A 20326-nucleotide genomic window follows, 5' to 3' on the forward strand; every position below is an offset into this window, starting at 1 on the left:
AAACTATGTGTCCACGTCCTTGGAGACTTTGTTATCACTAGTGTGGAAGGTCAGTTTAATAAATGTTCAATTATCACAATAATTTTAAAATATCCTCAAGTTAAATCCCTGGATAGGTTTGCTACTATGAAACATACATATATTTTCCTGCTGTCAAACTCTCATGGATCCGGGCCTCTCATGATCTTGAAGAATTCTCAGGGTCTCTAAGATTTGATGCATAATCGATGCCTGACCATCATTAATCTCACCAGTTCCATTTTTCTAGCTCCTCTGTAAGTGCAAAATAATCTTTTTGGTACTTACTGATATAAAAACTGAGTGATTTTGCTGACTCGCTGTTTCGAATTTCACAAGATCCTGAGGAACTGAAGGTTGTAACAGATAACTTATATTTCCCAGGCTCCTTCAGTTCTGCAACAAATTCGTGTGCCTCTTCATCCACTGTCAAATATTCAGTAAAGTTTTCTAAATCATGGATAAAAAAGAGAATAGATATGAACTGATATCTGGAGCAGCCTTGGCTATAGAAGTCAATTAATTAAAAAAAAAGTATTTAAAAAAATTTTTCCTCCTTCCTTTTGTCAAGTTGAATTATACCTCTAAAATTACTATTTAAAAAGGTGACTAGAGCTTCCCTGGTGGCTCAGTGGTTGAGAGTGCGCCTGCCGACGCAGGGGACACGGGTTCGTGCCCCGGTCCGGGGAGATCCCGTGAGCCATGACTGCTGAGCCTGCACGTCCGGAGCCTGTGCTCCGCAACGGGAGAGGCTACAACAATGAGAGGCCCGCGTACCACACCCCCACCGCCCCCCAAAAAAAGGTGACTAAGAGTTCAAGTTATTTTTTGCAATAGTTTTAAATAACCAAATTAAAATATGGTGCACTAATCAATAAAACTAGGGATGGATATATACTGCATTCTTACATACTGTCAACCAATGAAGTTATATACACAAAATAGAAGTATGATGTTAGGACAAAATAGCAATAATCAACGTTCTCATTTGGATATAAAGGGTTAAAAAACAGTACCAAATGTTGTGTAAGTTCTTTGTGGTAGCATTAAATATCCATAAGTGTCTTAAAATATATTGAATTATCTCTATTTAGAAATAATCCTCTGGATACATTTTTCTGACACTTGTAATATTTTTGCCTCATTGGTTTGCTTTCAGAAATTTTAAAAGTAAAAATGATTTTTGCATTCCTTCAAAGTCCACCTCCTGCTGCTTATTCATTTGAAGTTTTATCATTTGGTGACTATAGCACAACACACCACAGTCAGATAAAAGCATGATTGAACCTTCATGGAAATAGGCATTACAAAAAATTACGAATTATAAGACCCCATTTTCCATAGAATAGATTGAGGAATAGAAAAATAAAAGATAGATTAAGGGAACTTTTTTTAATACAAGTAATTTCAGGCAAATGTTAAGAATTTTGACTCAAATAATTGGAAATGATGAAGGATTTCAATGTTACATAGTATTTGGTATGGTTGATTGCTCTCTACTCTAGTAGAGAGGAACTCACAGGTCTTGTATTTCATTCTATTGAATAAAATGGGGGCAAACAATACGTCATATATAAGACTACATGATTTGAATACCTTATCCTATAAATAAGGCTGTCAATTTAACCTCACATTTTGGCAACTTGACAACTTTTGCTACCCAGACTACTAGACTGGAAAGCATAAAACAAAACAAACAACAAATAACTATGAAAACCTACCAAACAACAATTCACATATGATTCATGACCCAAATTTACTGAATGCTGTGGCCCTGCTTTTCATAAATTAGTGGGTTAAATATAAAGAATAACTCTCAGTTGCTAAGTGAATACAATATATAATATAGTAGCTAGAGTAGAAATACCAGTTGCTATGTATTTTCTATTCTACTACCAGCTTCTCTCTGGGAAAATGTGAGTGGTGCTGGTTTCAGCGGGCACCCGCTAAGGGGAATAAGAGTAGCTTGATAAGCAGGACACAGGTCTGATACTCTTGGGAAAGTAGCCAGGTTGTCAGCAAGATTGTTTTGCTGCATGCTTCACAGATATGGGTACTGGAAAACAGAATATTTCTCCAGGATATTTTGTAATTTGTTATGGTTAGAACCTTAATTCAAAATCTTTCCAAATATAAAGTTTCCTCAGTTGCCTGGGGTAGGTGAAATGTCAGGTAATGAAATGTATACAGTTGCCTGTACTTGCAATGTATGAGCTACCCAAACCAGATTCTGACCCAATCTGTTCATTTTTGTTTTCTGGTTTCCGTCTGCATTGGATACTCAATTAAATTCTTCCTTTTCTTTACCATCTGTCTTTAGATATTAACTGTCTACCATCAGTCTTTCTTTCTAAATGTAATCTTTAAAAGCTTCAATTTCCTTTCCTTTGCACCATTACTTATTTCCTCTGATTTCCTATTACTTTACCTTCTCTTTCCATGTGGATATGGAACCCATCAAATGCAGTGGGTGGTTTTGGTGGTAACCAACTCAGTATCATTTGGACAGGGAAAAAAGAGAAAGAGCTGGTCGTCGATTTCTCAGTCTCACTGAGTGTATTGTTATTTTCGTATTCCATGGGAAGAACACTGACAAATTCATCTTCGCTTTCAGGAGTCGCAGATGCATTGTCCCACCAATATGGTTGGGATGTGGTTTCATAGTCACTGATGTTAAAATCAGGCCAACCAGAAGAAATGTTGCCAGAGGGAATTTCAGGAGTGTCATCAGTAAAATGGAAGAGTTTGTCTTTTCCCATTGTATCTTGTGATCTCATGAACGATTCCTCTGGGAAACTGCCACTCTGTTCTTCCCAGTTGTTTTTGTTCAAGTTTACTATACGAACTGAGATATTTTGAGGAGGATAGGGGACTGTAAGAGAGAGAATTATCATTTTCAAGTATTTTTAACTATTATAATGAATCCTTAATCTATTAATGAGTCAAACATACAAGCAGATTTAGAAAGTAGAGTTTAGTTTTACTTTTACTGTATAGATAATTTACATCAAGAACAAGTATGGTTTCAAGTACACATACATCTAAGATTTTGTACACAGCGTGCACACATTAGCTTATCACCAGTCACACTTCAAATATTGATACATTAATTCGTGATACTATGCTTGTCCAAGTGGTGATTTAACCGCTTCCAAAGTAGAGTTACATACATATTTTTCAGCGTATCACAATCTCCTTTTTTAAAAACTGAGTCTCTGTCACTAGATCTTTCTTACAAAAAAAGCAACTATAGTGTTTTTATAGCTATCAAGATAAAAATACTCCCTATGACACAGTTGCACTTAGGAGAGTTAAATGTCTGAATTGCCTTCAGAAACAATAACATGCATGTTGGAAATATGGCTTCACTCCTCATCTCTCTAAAATAAAAACTGTGCACACAAAATGAGTTTATGAACTATGGAATCATACTTTTGTAGTGGTAGAAAATTATGAAGGCACACTGCATGGTCTCTACCTGCAAAAGATTGTATGCATCCTGCAGATAGCAGCTCAACTCTCACCTCTTCTATGAACTTCTAATAAAAATTAATCGCTCCCTCCTTTGTGCTGTTACATAAATTTGTACCTCTTTAATAATATTTATTATTGCATTCTGCCTGCTATGAGTGCCAGTAGTACCTCTACCATTTTTGAGAACAGGGAACCATCTCACCAGACTTTGTCTTCATCTCTCCCAGTACTTTAAACAACTCCCAGGTGAAAGATGCTCAATTAGTTTCTTTACTTGAATAATGAAAACTACAAGTAGAATCTTAGATGTTGATGTGAGGTGAATAAAATTTAGCTGAAATATTTTCTTTGCTTTGGCCTAATTCATGAGAATTCAGATTTTTCAACACATCTTAGAATTTCAGAATGGCAGGGTCTCAGAGGTGATCTATTATAACACATTCCCAGTGTTTGTATGAATTGTGTCTCCTGCATTCCTACTGAATACTTAAGGACATTAGGCATGAAAAAATATCAGCCATATTGGTATTGGCAATGGGTATTTAGTATGTGTATATTTATATTACCCATCCATTCTTCCATCTACTTACCATCTATCCATCCATCCATCCATCCATCCATCCTATGATTGTGCTCCATGTTAGTCATGCTACTAAAATTAATAATCTGATAATCTGTAGTAGAACCTCCCACATCTGTTCTTCTGTCATATGAGTATTTTGTCAGGTTATAGAATAAATGATGTGCACCTGATCCAGTTAAATTACTTAATTATAACTTTTGGTAGTATCACACAATTTTTTTAATTCAAAGATTATAAATCTATGATTTCATTGACATATTTAAAATTTTTCGAATGGAATATTTTGTTCAATTCCTTTTACATTGATAGAAAATTTGTTTTAGGTTACTAAAATATGTATTTATTTTTTTTCTCAGCTCTGGAACAGAATTTTCCTTAGAATGATAGAAAGTATATATATAACAACATATCATTTAATTATTTTTTCACTAAATTTGATTCTTTGGAAGACTTACCAGTTCTGTGCTGTTTGGGTTCATGACTGACACCGCTGTACTCCACAAGAGTGCTTTTATTAAAAGTTGCCTCAGATACCAGCTGAAAGGTGATATTACTATAACATATTCCTGGCAGCCAGTGATTAAATACTGTTTTTCCCTTAAAGAAATCTGAGAAGAAAAAAACAGTTATATTAAAATTTCAGTTTCCTAAATGCCACACACTTCTAGGAAGTTCTGAACAATTATGACTAACTATCCATAAAATAATATTTCCTGCAACTTCTGGCATGGTCAGTAATAAAAAATTGATATAAGGCTAGAGATGAAAATTTGGATTGTTTTGGACACAAACTGAAAGGCTTTTTACTGCAAGAATTGGATACAATTGGAATTAAAATTTTATTATAAGAACATTTGGTGTGTTAAGTGGAGAAGATAACATATAGAAATTGTAGAGATTAAGTTTCTGCTAGCCATTTACTTTAAGATAAAAACCCAAGGTATTTTGCCAATTTACGACTTAGGAAAAAATTTTACAAGAAATGTTTTCACTAGTCTCACTTGTAGAATATAGCCTATTTAAAAAATAAAACAGTTTGTCTGTCATTTGGCGGATAGGACCTGCTTAAATAAAGAATAAAATAAAAAATTTGAATTTTATTTGGAAAACATTTTTTTGGGAAAATAATAATAAATTAAAAAATCCAATCCAAGTTAGAAATGAGAGAAACAAAAAGTACCATTTATTGAATGAAAAACCAAAAATAATTTTAAATTAATTAAATTTAAAAAGAGAGCATATTAATTAACTTATTTTTAAACTCATGGCATTTAGCTCAATAAAAGTTTCAGAGACTGCTTTTCAATTATTTCTGAACTTATATTTGCATGTGATCAAAAAGCAAATAAGGTCTCAATTTATTAATTTGCAGATAATCTGTTTTCATTGAAAATAAAGAATGCAGTAATTTATGGAGTCTATTTATGTTTATTTGATTTTTTTTTAAGTTTAAAACCCCTGTAAATTCACTGCATATATTTTAAACAATGTCTCATTAAAAAAAATCCATGGAAGATTCAGGAGTTTGTAAAAGCAGCACGTCAAAGTGAGATATTTCTGGATATCATGCCCTATGTGGTTGAGTACCTGTCCTCTACTTAGTTTCCAGTTACAACTAGTCAAATTTGAGACCATCATCTACACTCTGCAGATAAATATCATGGTGCTGGGTCCTGAAAATATTTATGTTTCTCCAGTTCAGTCCCCAAAGGCCCTCCCTCCTTCTCTCCCTATCCCTCTCCCTCTTGACCTGCCTCTGCCCCTGAAAAGTTGAGTTCTTTCGAAATTATTAATTCCCCTAGGCTCTCCTCTCTCTCAAGATCCCATCAAGCCAGTAAAAATAGTGAAACCAATTTTTGTATATTAATGCAATCATTCAGCTAGTCATACAGATAAATATATACAAAGGACCTAAAAAGCATTGTCTTTTGCATTTGAGAATAATCTTGGACCATCTCCAAGTGAAACTTTGTGAAAGGCACCTCCCTAGCTTCCCAGTTCTAGAAGTGCCCTAACACACTCAGAAAGAAATGGTTAAGTGAGGTGCTTCTAAATTTAAGTTTGAATTTGTTTCCTGCACCAGACATGCAGGAATAATATTTGGCAAGAATAACACGTGAGTCACAATAATTTGAGTTTTTCTTATGCTTACGCATGACACATGACTCTAAAGAACCAGACATTCTAAGACTCCTCATAACAATATTTTCATGCATCAGTAACTATTTTTATTGGTTCATTTATGACCAAATAGTGAATTATAAGACCTCTTCAGAGCAAGAGCAAGACCATTTGGCAAAAGTCATGTAAAAGTAATAGTCATCATTTTTCATCTTCCTTTTGCCTCTTACCTTTATATAGCATTGTCCGGAAGTCTTTACCTTCCCAGTAGCTTATGTTTACTCTTGTGAAAACGTTATATTTTTCTGGATAATGAATTTCAAACAGGACTCCTGTTTCAGGAGAAGGTTTATAGTCATATATTGAAACACTGGTTACGGGAAGAGGTTCTGCAGAAGGAAAGTTGATGGAGAAAGGGGAATTAAGAAAAGAGCAAAAGGCCATTATCAATACTTGGAAGGGCCAAGGATTACGCCTATTAGAATTTTACACATATTTTTATTATGTGTAAGACACTAAACTCCTCGGTACTCCTGAGTTGAGTGTTCTCCTTAGAGTAATTAATGATGCATATTTTAAATAGTGATTTCTGCCTTTCAAAGAACTCTCATATTCATTTTTCCATTTGCCTTTTGCAACAACCCTGAGATCTAGGAAGAGCAAATATTAATATCATCATTCAACATATAAAAATAATGATAACTCAGACTTTAAATTACTTGTCAAAGGTAATTTAACAAGGACATGGCAGAGTCTGTATCTCCAGATTCCTAGTTCATTTTTCTTTTCCCCAAGCCAAGAAAATTTGACATTAATAATAGACCAGTAGCGGAAAATACATTTTGGCTCTAACCAAAGATAAATGTTTCAATAATCAGTTATTTCTTTGTGTGAACTTAGCACTTTTTTTATGTCAAGTATAACATTGCCAACCATCCTATGTTGTGAGGATTATAGTTTATGATGGTTATCAAACTATTCTTTCTACAGAAATTTAAAAATGTTTATTTCTATTTTGCATGAGTTGTTAATTCATCACAAAACTTTGTAAATACTCATTTTTTTAATAACTGTGATTGACGTATGTCTGCATCTCCTCCACATCCCACCCTTCAGCCAAAGTCTTGCAAAGTGCCAGAGGCCCCTCACCCTTCAGTAGGAACTACTGGATAAGTTTTACTTGCATTCATTTCGTTCAAGAAAATATTTTAAATAATTTGGCTTGGAGTCAACTCTTCTATTACAGAAAAATTGATTTTAATTCAAAATTTTAGAATTGAGAGGATTCTTGGACATCTATAGCCTAAATGAAATATCCTTAGTTTAAATTTTATACTTTGAAAATTTCAGTTCCAATAACATAAGAAACCAAAACTGACTTAGTTCATTCAACAAATAATTACCTACTTTGTCTCAATCTGTAGCTAAATATCTTTCATTTTGTTCTTCAGTATCTCAACCTATTTTTGCTTTTGACTGATGAGATCCAGGGAAGACTGAAAATACATGTTAAAATTCTTAATGTTTTCCTGGAATTTTCTCATAAACCAAGCCTATCTATAAACTCAAAAACCAAGCCAACATCTATAAAAAAGTTGGAAGGCCTTCAGATTGCAACATATATTGGGATCATGTCCCTGTAGACTATGTACAATGTTCTCTGGTTAGAATATTTCTATTTTATCTTTGTCTCATCCTTGGTTTTCCTACTTAAAGGGAGAACAGAGTGAACTCACTTAAGTGTCATGTAAAGAAACCAGCAAATCAAGCCCTGAAGACGCTGAATATTTCTCTTTGATTAATCCCAAAGAAGCCTTGAACCATTTGAAGATCTTTCTTCCAACTCAGTCTAATTACTAACCCAGGGAGTCTACACAATCTACTTATTGACTCTGGATATGAGACACAAAATGAAAGCTAACAGCAAACAGCAGCCACAGAGCCATAACTCTTCCACTGCTGCAGCCCAGTTTCACATCCTCACCAGGGGTCTGTCTACTGGAAAGAGAAGTTAGAGCTCCACTCAATCTTTCATGCCCTGAGTTAGGAAGTCTGCATATCAAAGCCATAGTCAAACTTTGAAATTCAAGAGATACAGGAGGATTAGAGCATAGATATTTTATTTTATGATTTTTCTGTTAGCTGTGCCAACAACTTAAATTTTAAACTAAGAGAATTTTTTAAATGCCTACTTACATGTTTGCTTCCTGTATTTCCCTCAGCTTCAACATATATAACCCAGGTCAGCTGTAAATTCTAAAGTCCATGCACAGGCATTTTTGAGGTATATTCAATACAAGAATTACTGTTTTCTAGAACTCAAATGCATTCTCTAGAAATATTTTACCATCTCTCCAGTTACTTCCCTCATTGCTTTTCTTTTTGAAAAATTAAGGGATGTGGCATAAACCAGAGCTGTAATTACTCATGTGCTTTTCAGTGATGACAAGGTAAAATCTTGATCTAATTCATTACTCCTTTCTCTGCCAACTATCCTGTTATACTTCCCTTTCTTGTTTTAGGAATCAGGTGAGACTGGACAGAGAAATGTAGTTGTTTAAAAATAGAAATCATTTATTATCTTCATTTATTACTTTTTTGTCTTTAGTTTTTCCTTTTTAATTAAAAAAATTAATCATTACAAAATATAGTTGAAACTCCCCCGTATAACTTACCCTGATCCCATTTGCCTCCCATAATTTGGCCAGAGGTAAATTATTACTCTGAATATGGTGTTTCTCTTTCCATGCATGTTTTTCACTTTTATATTTGTAAGTGTCTGATATTCATATGGACTATTACTTCACATACTTTAAAATGTTACGTTGATGGTATCATATTGTACGTATGATTCTTCAGCTTACTTTTTTTTTTTTTTTTTTTTGTGGTACGCGGGCCTCTCACTGTTGTGGCCTCTCCTGTTGTGGAGCGCAGGCTCCGGACGCGCAGGCTCAGTGGCCATGGCTCACAGGCCTAGCCGCTCTGCGGCATGTAGGATCCTCCCGGACCGGGGCACGAACCCGTGTCCCCTGCATCGGCAGGCGGATTCTCAGCCACTGCACCACCGGGGAGGCCCTTGCAGCTTACTTTTTGTTACCTAACATCGTTTTTGAAATTTGTCCATCTTGATGTATCTCTAGAAAATTTAGTATCCATTTTACAACTATACAAACAATATAATTTGTTTTTTTTGTTGTTGTTGTTATATAGGTTGTTTTCAATCACTCACTTTTGCAAATAATGCTGCAATAAATGTTTTGGGACATGTTTCCTTAGGTTGGAAATCCTGGATAGTAGAGTATGCACATCTTCAACTGTTTGTGATATTGTGAAAATGTTTTCTAACTTGATGTCAATTATCTATCAGTTGTGTGTGATAGTTCTTGTTTCTCCATATTCTTTTTCCAACACTTGCTTGTATCAGTCTTTTTATTTATTTTTAATTAATTTATTTTATTTAATTTATGTTTTTGGCTGTGTTGGGTCTTCATTGCTGCACGTGGGCTTTCTCTAGGTGCGGTGAGTCGGGGCTACTCTTCACTGCGGTGTGTGGGCTTCTCATTGTGGTAACTTCTTTTGCTGCAGAGTGCAGGCTCTAGGCCTGTGGGCTTCAGTAGTTGTGGCACGTGGGCTCAGTAGTTGTGGCTCATGGGCTCTAGAGCGCAGGCTCAGTAGTTGTGGCGCATGGGCTTAGTTGCTCTGCAGCATGTGGAATCTTCCCAGACCAAGGCTCGAACCTGTGTCCCCTGCATTGGCAGGTGGATTCTTAACCACTGTGCCACCAGGGAAGTCCAGTCTTTTTAATTTTTGTCACTCTGAAGCCTGTGAAATTTTGTCTCTTAATTTCCTGTTCAAGAAAAAGATTGAATATCTTTTCATATGTTTATCTGTCATTCAGGTTCCCTTTTCTTAAAATCATTTGTTTGATACCCTTGCCTGTTTCATGGATTCTTTTTCCATATTTTCCTGCTAATTTCTAATGCAACCTTTGTCATATATCACTTCCCCATTGTCATTTTTTATTGTGTCCTGTGCCTTTCATCCGGATACATTTTTCTTCTTGCTGAAACATAATTTAATAGTTATTTAAGTTAGAGCATGGGTGTTAAATTCTCCTAGGCTCTGTATACAAAAAAATTTCTTTATTCTTGATGTAGTTTAGCTGGGTATAGAATTCTGGGTAGTCTGATTTCCCCTCAGCACTTTGAGGATATTGCTCCATTGTTTTCTTGCACCAATTATTGCAGAAGAGAAAGCTTCCGTCAGTCTAATAGTTATTCCTTTGTGGATACCATGCTTTTTGTCCATTAGTATCTTCTAAACTTCTAATTTATTTTTATTTATCCTTGATCATCTGCAGTTTCACCATCACATATCTAGGTATGGTCTTAGTTTTTTTTTTTGTTTTTGTTTTTGTTTTTGCGTTACGCGGGCCTCTCACTCTTGTGGCCTCTCCCGTTGCGGAGCACAGGCTCCGGATGCGCAGGCTCAGTGGCCATGGCTCACGGGCCTAGCTGCTCCGTGGCATGTGGGATCTTCCCGGACCGGGACACGAACCCGTGTGCCCTGCATCAGCAGGCAGACTCAACCACTGCGCCACCAGGGAAGCCCTGGTCTTAGTTTTGAATTATCGTCTAGGTACTTGGAATGCTTTGTCAATCTGTGGATTCATGTCATTCTTCAAGTCTTGGAAATTCCCATAATGATTTCTTCAAATATAATGCCAATCATCCCTTCCATATGTTTCTTAATCTCTTAATCTCATTAGTTAGAATCTCTCCACCTCCATACCTGTGGTAGTATTGTCTCACTGTGCTAAATCATGGGACAATGACACAGTATCATCTTTCAATTTACTGACTTTATTTAATTTTTATTAGTACAGAATTTATCTCATCTATTGAAGTTTTTCAATTAATTAACATTAAATTTGATTAATTAAATTAATTTTACCTAGTTTAACCAATTAAATTAAATGATTGTATTTTTTATTTTTAAAATTTATACTTATTCTATATGTTTCTGTTTTATTGCCAATTTTTGTTTCATTATTCCTTAATTCTTTTTTTTTAAAATTTAATTAATTAATTAATTTATTTATGGCTGTGTTGAGTCTTCGTTTCTGTGCCGGGGCTTTCTCTTGTGTGGCTTATGGGGGCCACTCCTCATTGCGGTGCGCATGTCTCTCACTATCGCGGCCTCTCTTGTCGCGGAGCACAGGCTCCAGACGCGCAGGCTCAGTAATTGTGGCTCACGGGGCTAGTTGCTCCGCGACACGTGGGATCTTCCCAGACCAGGGCTTGAACCCGTGCCCCCTGCATTGGCAGGAGGATTCTCAACCACTGTGCCACCAGGGAAGCCCAATTCTTTTTTAATATGTATAATTCTTTCATTTATCACTTTGTATATCATAGCATACTGTAAATTTTTGTTACATTGTTACATAAAATATAATATAAAATATTATAATAATTTTGATGCCTATCTTTTTTAGCGTAGATTTCTTTGTGTGTTCTAAAATATAAGCCCTAGGCCAAATTTTGTTTTCTCATTGCTCTATTTCTTGTTTTTTCCTCACTGCTTTGAGAGGTAGTTTAGCATCCTTTCAGCTCACCAGAATCTGTAGTCTAGAACCAGGGCATATAACATTATTTTGGGCTTCTTCATGTTGTGGATGGTACAGTGGTTTTCACAGATTCATTCTCTGAGTCAGAGGGTAACTAAGCTTGGTCCTTGATAGTAAGAATGTGTGTCCCTTGCCTGTATCCTTAGGCCTCCATATGTGCTTTTTCTTCACCAGCAGGAAGAATCTTTACTCCAAGCAAAGAGTCTGGCTCTGGGCCATATCTAAAGTAGAGCAACTCAAGCCTTCCTCCTCTACAGGGGCCCAGATTCAGTACTGTCTCCTTTCAGACCCAGAGCCCAGGGGCCCCATGACTTCAGCCTACTTCCCTACTTGGAGTTTCTGATTAATGGAGACGCCTATCTTATTTTTGAGCCTGGAAATATACTTCTGTTTTTCTTTTCACTTTTTGGTGGGAGCACAGAGTGTATGACAAAGCAGGACTTTACTGCATTATTTTTACTAAAAATCCTACCATGAAGTTCCCATGTTTTCTTTTAATAAAAAATTTAAAAATGACATGTAATATCATTATTATTTCCTCATTAGGCGTTCCATATAATAAAAACTGATGTTCAAATGGAAGAATATTTTCTGTTCCTTCATTACCTTTGAATCATTCATACAGATCATAAATAGGAAGATTTTTAAAGTTCTGGATGTGGCTATCTTAGAAGATGAAAAAACAAAAGCAAATGTGGAGCAAATACTGTTTCAAGAAAGCAGAGGTAGCCTTGTACTTACTAGGATCTGCTAAGTGCTAAGAGGTGCTTCTTTCTGCGATTGTTCTGTTTTGAGGAACTAAAACTAAAAAAGCTGTTGAGTCAGTGATCAGTATCCTTTGCTCTCAATGTGACCAACCTAAGAACATGTGTCTTCTGACATAGCCCTCTTGAGGGAGATGAACATGGGATTAGTCCCTCACTTCTGATGGCAGGAGTAGGGAAAAGGGACCAGCCCAGGTCCCAGGCCAGAGCTCTTGTAATATGTATTGATGATAATTTGAGACCTGACCTGATGGTTCAGCTATATCCAAGCAGGCCACTGAGGTGAGCTGGCTGCAGCAGCCACCCATGGTCCAGGAGGATGGTCACCATTACACCCACTAACTTAGTTTGAGTCTCCATCATTTCTTTAGCAGGAGAGCAAAATTTGCCACCCCAAAATGTATCTCTTTGGCATGAAGAGTAACTTAGGCTGAGTATTTTTAAGAAAAAGATGACTCAGGAAGAACCCTTAATCTTCCCCATAACTGCCTAAAAGAATTTAGGTAGAGGGCCTGTTCCTGGAATAGAGCTATCACCAGAGGTATTTGCACAGAAAATGGGCTGGAAGTGGCAGGGGAAACTCAGCAGGGCCTGGAGATCAGAATCCACTCTGTGTCCCATTGTCTCTGCATGGCCCAGCAAACATTTGTTCACCAAATGTTTACTTTTCCATCTCCAGGTCAATTGCCTTCCTCCCCTTTGTAGTCCCAAACCACTACCCTGACATCCTCTTTTGTCTTTAGCTGAAGATGGTCTTTAAGGTGAAGGTTTTGGCCATTTTGATGAGTTATCAGTTTTCCTGGGCCTCTCCCATGTATACATGTTATTACATTTTAGTTTTGATTTTCTCTTACTAATCTGTCTCACATCAATTTAATTCTTAGGCCAGCCGGAAGAACCTAGAAGGGTAGAGGAAAATTCTTCCTCTATGATACTTTCCTGGAATATTTAAATAGCTTTCTGAATTATTCTTCCTGCCTCCAATCTCATCTTAATTTTTCTTATTTACTTCTGTTCAAAACTTTTAAGCCTGCAGGCTACTTGATACTCTCACTTTTGTCAGAGTCTCTGACTTACACCTGTCACCTTCACCTCACTGACTTTTCCCCTCCTGATCTCTTTTGGTTCTCTTTTGCTCCCAACCCGTTGAGTACTTTTCTATTTAATGCCATCGGTATTAATTATATTTATTGATCTTATACCAGGTGCTACACACTTTGTTAAGGAGTTTATTTTAAAATGTTTTATTACAAAAAAATTTACATTATTTAATAACACCCTCTACCAAATCAGTAATCTATAGCCCGCAAACCAAATCTGGTCTGCCACTTGTTTTTGTATGATTTATGAGCTCAGAATGGTATTTACAGTTTAAAATGGTTGATAAATATCGACAGAAGAATACTATTTCATGACATATGAAAATTATATGAAATTCAAATTCTGGTGTCTTTAAAGTTTCCTAAGAACACAGCCATGCTTATTTGTTTACATATTATCTATGGCTGCCTTTCTGCGGAAATAGTGGAGCTGAATGATTGCAACATAGATTATATGGTCCACAAAGCATAAAGCATACCTAGGCCTTTACAGAAAAACTTTGCTAACCTCTGGAATAGATTATAAATTAGAAAACTAAGAGAATGTAATAATCTGCCAATGTCTACATTATGGTTTCCAGTTTTCTTTGGCTCTAAAGTTCATGCTTTGATCCACTATTCAAAATATCTGTGTGATAATTTGTCCATTCCAATGCAGGATTCAGGATCCTGTGGCTTGCAGTTCTGTTACAAGAAGGAGAGTTCCCCAATCAAATCGTATTATGTCATTTCTTTGCATTAAGATGTGTCCTCATTCCTCGGCTCTTAGAGGTTAAGGTCTAAACTCTTTTGTAAAGTATTCAAGGCTCCTCCCACATTTTCTAGCCACCTTTCCCTTTATTTTCTGTAATCACAGGTTCTTGCCACCTTCACTCTTGAAGTTCACAGGTGTGCCATGCTATGCACATATGCCCCCATTCTTTTTACCTATGATTCCCTTTAACTCTGATTGTGACATCTTCCACTCTTTATTCATTTGGCAAGTTTTCAATAATTTTTAAATAATTGTTTCTTCTTCCCAGTGCTCCCTAAGAAGGCTGGGCAGTCTCTTACATAATTCTTTTACAGCACTTATATATTTGTAATGTTTTGTTTGTCTTTTCCACTACTATATACAATCTCTGAGTGTGGGTATTTTATTTTTATTTCTCTGCCACCTAGGACATGGTGTAAAGAATGTAGGTAATACATAAAATAAAAACTCATGCATTATTTTTATTATCATGGATGAATTTGTATGGAATATTATATTTGTAGAGTGTCCCCATGTGTGTTCTGCCATGTTTACAGCCACTATATCTAGGACTTTGCAAACACAGGAGACAGTAGTGTGTAAATAGCTTTTCCCAAATTTCTAAGCAATTGTTTTCATGTATTATTTTATCTATTGAGAAACTACTCCTTCTCTCTAATGTGCACTTTATATACTGAAGGTTCTCAATCAATTAAATATTAATCAGAAGTCAGAGCCTAAGGGTTATGAAACCCTTTTGAACTGGCCAAATGACTTGTTTGTGCTGCATTTATTCTTTGCCATGTTCCTCAGCTTTCTCTGAGAGCGCCAGACTCAGAACAACTGTAGAGAAATATCAAAGGACTGCCCCAGGGCCAATTGCTTTGTCATTGCTTATTTCTTGAAGACAAAGATCTAACACAGAATAAATGACTGTAACAAATGTACCCTTTTAGCCTCAAGGTGTCAACTCTGGGAGCAGATCCTACAAATGTTTCCTAAACTTCCAAGAAAAGCTTCCCCTTAGAAAAATAAAGATGGCAAAAATACATCATTAACTGATAAATAATGCTAATTTTAGAGCTCAAAAGTAATCTTAGTCATCATGTATTTTAATACTCTCTTTTTTTAAAGAAGGAAGCTAAAACCCATCACCTCATGCCTAATGTCACAGAAATATTTGTGCATTAACCCCCAGTTTTTATATTCCCAACCTATTGTGGCTTTAAGAATCTGGGATGGTGTAATTGAGTATTTAAAAATAGAGTAGAGGGTGAGAGACAATAAACCATCATTAATCAATTTTTACTCTTTAGATATCAATGCAAATTTCCTCTTCTGCTCTAGATGTAGAAAACTGCAAGCCAATGCTATCCTCCTGTTAGGGGAAACACTGACTAAAACCGCCCGCCCTGGCCAGGCACCATAGTAGCCACTTGCCTGAGTTATCTTAAACAGGAAGTCCCAGTAAGGAATGTGGAACTAACAAGCTACCACAAACGGAAGAATTCAGGGAAGGTCAAAAGGAGGGAGGGGATGCCAGTCCATATGTCCTACCAACCTCCCAGAATCCTCCTCGCTGGAATCCATCTTGGCTGAGTGATGCCAGGAAGGACCATGAATCATCACCATAAAACCCGAGACTGTGAGCTACGTGGCAGAGCAGTTCTCCTGGGTTCCCTTACCTTTCTACTCTCCACCCAGGTGCCCCTTCCCAATCACATCTCTTGCTTTGTCAGCACATGTGTTTCCTCGGACAATTCACTTCCTAGTGTTAGACAAGAGCCCACTCTCAGGCCCTGGAAGGGGTCCCCCTTCCTGCAGCACCCCAACATCCAACAGTGAGAAGAAAAAGCCGAATAATCCATGAGACACAATTTATCTTGTGTCTATCAGAGAAATAAGATTGCAAGGCAACCAAATGAACTAAATTCTAAAGACAAGCCCCTCTGAGGAGAAAAGGGACACATTAACTGTTTTACCTTTAGTAGGGCATGGCAGAAAGAAGGGGCACCATTAAAGCAGGAAAGAAGAAAGCAACTAAAATTTCCCTGATCCAGAAAGGTGGAGTGTGTTCTAAGAGTTTAGGCTGCTCTGTCCAAGAAGGTAGTTACCAGCCACCTGTGGCTATTTAAATTAAACTTAGAATGAATCAAAATAAAATTAAAAATGAGGGGCTACTGTACTGGACAATGCAGATATAGAACATTTCCATCATCCAAAAGTTCTGTCCAAAAGTATAGGACAGAGCTGGTTTAAAATGAGTGGGGCTCCCAGGCACAAGTGAAGCCCACTTCTCTCTAGCCCTTTACATGGGCCTCTGTCAGGTGCTCAGGAGAAATACTGATGGCAAGAGAGCTACCCTCCTACCCTCCAGGGCACAGGGATGCAAGTGATAATTAGCACCATTAAGACATCAAGGAGAAAACTTAATTCCCTGGACTTTTTAAAAATACAAAGCAAAACGCTTAAGCGAGAGGTAGAAGTTCTTTCCCTCTCAGTTCTCTGGCAAAGATCTTCCTCCTTCTGGGGGACAGGTAGAAGTAAAGGATGTATATTCCTGAGTCAAGGGCAGAAACAGTCTTGGACCCGTGATCTTCACGCACTGATAGAAGGTAGAGTTCTGCTACTATGGGGAAGAGGCAGGAGACTCTCCAACCCAAGACCATCTACAGGTTTAAGGTAGACTTTGTCTGTGAGTGTATAGCAAGGGGTAGGAATGCTGAGAATGCCCCACTTAGCATCACAACATCTGCCTAAGCCTGAGGCTGAACGAGGAGAACCAAGATCCTCCCCCATCCCCCCAAAAGTTAGCACTAGTAGAAAGTCCATTGGTAAGGGAGAGGCAAAATCATGGATCCCTTCTGTGGTGCATGTGTTCAGGACTTGCTGAACATTGAGGGTAGAACTGGAACACTGAGAAACACCTTCTGTCACTGCTGGCAACCTACCATTGACCAGAAGAATTTGAAGTCTGTGTTGAACTGTAGGTTAATAGTACTTTAAACTGAGCTCAACTATTGACTAGAGTGACACAACTCCTCACACGAACAGCCTAGCAATATGGAAGATTTAAGTTAAATTCATGATCTAAAAATAAATGATCTAAGCTTGTACTGTTTAAATTGGTAGCCACTAGCCACATATGGCTATTGAGCGCTTAAAATAAGGCTAGTGTCACCGAGACACTGAATTTTTAATTTTATTTATTTTAATTATATTTAAGAGTAAAAAATGTGTAAATTTTTATATCCTGATTATATACTTGAGAAATAAAATATTGCCTGCCTTATCAGAAACAAAGGATGTCACAGTCATCAGCGATTGCAGCCACCGCCAAAGGTGAGCTGGTGAGCCCTGAGGAAACTCAGGATGTGAAAACAGAGGATACAGGCCCCCAGATAGCTGAAGTGCGTATCAAAGGAATGATTTCAGTGAGCCCAGACCCTTGCATCTTCCCACACATAGAAAAACGTTAAATTCCTTAACTAGTTTTCTTTTATTAACAATAATCTTTTGTTCCTACTACCTGCCTTTTGTTGCAAAACTCCTATATATCCTAGCTCCCCCCTCACCTCCTTGGAGCAGTTTTCTCAGGGTTACTTGAGACGCTGCCTCCCAGGCTTGAAGTCCTCAGTAAGTCCACCGAAGAAAACATAACACTCAACTTTTAGGTTGTGCATATTTTTTTTTTAGTCGACATACTGAAACAATAATATTTTGAATGTAATGGGTTAAGTAAACTATGTTATTAAAATTAATTTCACCTTTTCAGAAAGTTTCTTAATGTGTCTAGCAGAAAATTTAATATTACATATGTGGTTAACATTCTATTTTTATTGGCTAGTTCTAGTCTAAACACTCCAATTAAAAGGCAGAGATTTTCAGATTGGGGAAAAAAGCAAGATCCAACTCTATGCTGTTTACAAGAAACCCATTTACATATAAAGATATAAGTAGGTTAAAATTAAAAAGATGAAACAGGTATACCATGAAAATACTTAACAAAAGAAAACTAAAATGTCTATATTAATATCAGCCAAGATAAACCTCAACACAAGGCATATTATTTGGTATAAAGGGTGACATTGTATATAGATAAAAAGGTCAGCTCATTAAAAAGACATGGTAAACCTAAAAGTATTGTATTTGCACCTAACAACGTAACAACAGAACTTCGAACTAAAGCACAAGCTAAAAGAAGTGAAAGGAGAAATAGACAAATCCGTTCCCTCTGTCAGTCATTGTTAGAACAAACTGACAGCAAATCGTTAGGGTAGAGAAGACTTGAACAGCCAACCTGACCTAATTGGCATTTATTGAAACTTCACCCACCAGGTGCTCACAGAAAGCACAAGAGAGACCATAAGACAAATCTCAACAACTTTCTGGGCATTGAAATTGCACAGAGCATGTTCTCTGATCACAACGACAGTTACCTAGAAATCAATAAGAAGATCTCTGCAAAATCGTCAAAGCTTTGGACATTCAACAACACAATTCCTAGCCCACATATCAAAGAAGAAATCACAAAAGAAAATTGAAAACATGTTGAGTAGAACTTACTGCACATGCTAAAATATCAACAAGATATTCCAGAAATCTTTCACCATCTACTTACTTAACACATTTCTTTGTGAACCATTAACTAAAGGGCCGACTCCTCCAGCTTTGATCCAGAGTGGCTGAGTGCCTGCTAATGAGTGTTGGGTCAGAAACAGTCACTAGTTTTATTTTGCTCTGTGTCTTAGCCTTTTTTTCCTGGTTCCTTTTCTTGTTACTTGCTCAGCTAAATTGAATTAATATTTACTGATCACCATTTAAGCATAAGGGTCATGCTAGGTCATGCTTATGAAATTATGAAGATGAGTAAGGCTGAGCTTCTGATTCCAAGTGTTACATTATAGGCATTATACGCCTAGATCTGCTGCCTGGTTCTATTAGCTCCTAATTTGCCATTTCTGGAGCTTGTTTAAGACAGGATTTTACCAGGCAAGTCCCTTCCTTTAATTCAGCTCGGTCCTAGATTTGTTCATTATATGTATAAACCTTGAAGGTCTTGGGTCTGTGCCATGCCTAGTTTTTAGAACTCAGTACGGATCCTGGAACTCTGCCAAGGGAAACTTTAATTAATTTTTGACAGACATGTTAAAAATATGTCCTCTAGCTTGATTCTGAGTTCTTGCTTCTTGGTGTTTCTCTTTCCTTTTATCCCAACAGAAAATAGCACTATGTCCTTTTCCTTAATTGTGGCCAGAAAGATCACGTATAGATGGCAATTAAAAGATTGCAACCGGGGCTTCCCTGGTGGCGCAGTGGTTGAGAGTCTGCCTGCCGATGCAGGGGACATGGCTTCGTGCCCCGGCCCTGGTAAGATCCCACATGCCGCGGAGCGGCTGGGCCCATGAGCCATGGCCGCTGAGCCTGCGTGTCCGGAGCCTGTGCTCATCAACGGGAGAGGCCACAACAGTGAGAGGCCCGTGTATCGCAAAAAAAAAAAAAAAAAAAAAAAAAAGATTGCAACCACTGGAACAAAGAGCAAAAAGAACTTTGCTGAGACATTTCATTGCTCTAGTGATAAACTCTACCATCTTATAGATAACAGTTTTTCTTCCATACATCAACATATACAGTAGAGCCGAATTTTACTTTGAGATTATGTATTAAAGGCAGAGAGAAAAGTGAAAATCATATGTAGTTAAAACCACTCCTAAAAAATTTCTCATATCAGCATGACCTCTTAAGACATGTGCTACTAAAGGTTAAAATGTTGATGACTTTTTTTTCTTGGCATTTTTCTTGGGCAAGCCTAGGCTAGTTTGAGGGTGAGGTGAGGAATAGCAACTGATAAATAACGATACATTTTACTCTCTCTCAACTAAAAATATGTAATTTTGATTTTTTTTG

General features: G+C 37.0%; 1 protein-coding gene across 3 annotated transcripts in view; it reads right to left on the reverse strand.

Annotated features, from left to right (window-relative positions):
- PTPRO (protein tyrosine phosphatase receptor type O) overlaps positions 1-20326 on the reverse strand; it is a 233106-nt gene that overhangs the window by 90242 nt on the left and 122538 nt on the right. For 2 of the 3 annotated variants that reach the window (XM_032646712.1, XM_032646713.1), the window contains exons 3-6: positions 6427-6585; positions 4531-4683; positions 2447-2890; positions 307-468 (exon numbers count right to left, since the gene is read on the reverse strand). In XM_032646712.1, coding sequence (XP_032502603.1) covers positions 307-468; positions 2447-2890; positions 4531-4683; positions 6427-6585 — 918 coding nt within the window. The remainder of the gene's footprint in view (positions 1-306; positions 469-2446; positions 2891-4530; positions 4684-6426; positions 6586-20326) is intronic. The other variant, XM_032646711.1, reaches the window with a different exon arrangement.

Source organism: Phocoena sinus, chromosome 10, assembly GCF_008692025.1.
Source record: "Phocoena sinus isolate mPhoSin1 chromosome 10, mPhoSin1.pri, whole genome shotgun sequence".
NCBI classification, from domain to species: Eukaryota; Metazoa; Chordata; class Mammalia; order Artiodactyla; family Phocoenidae; genus Phocoena; species Phocoena sinus.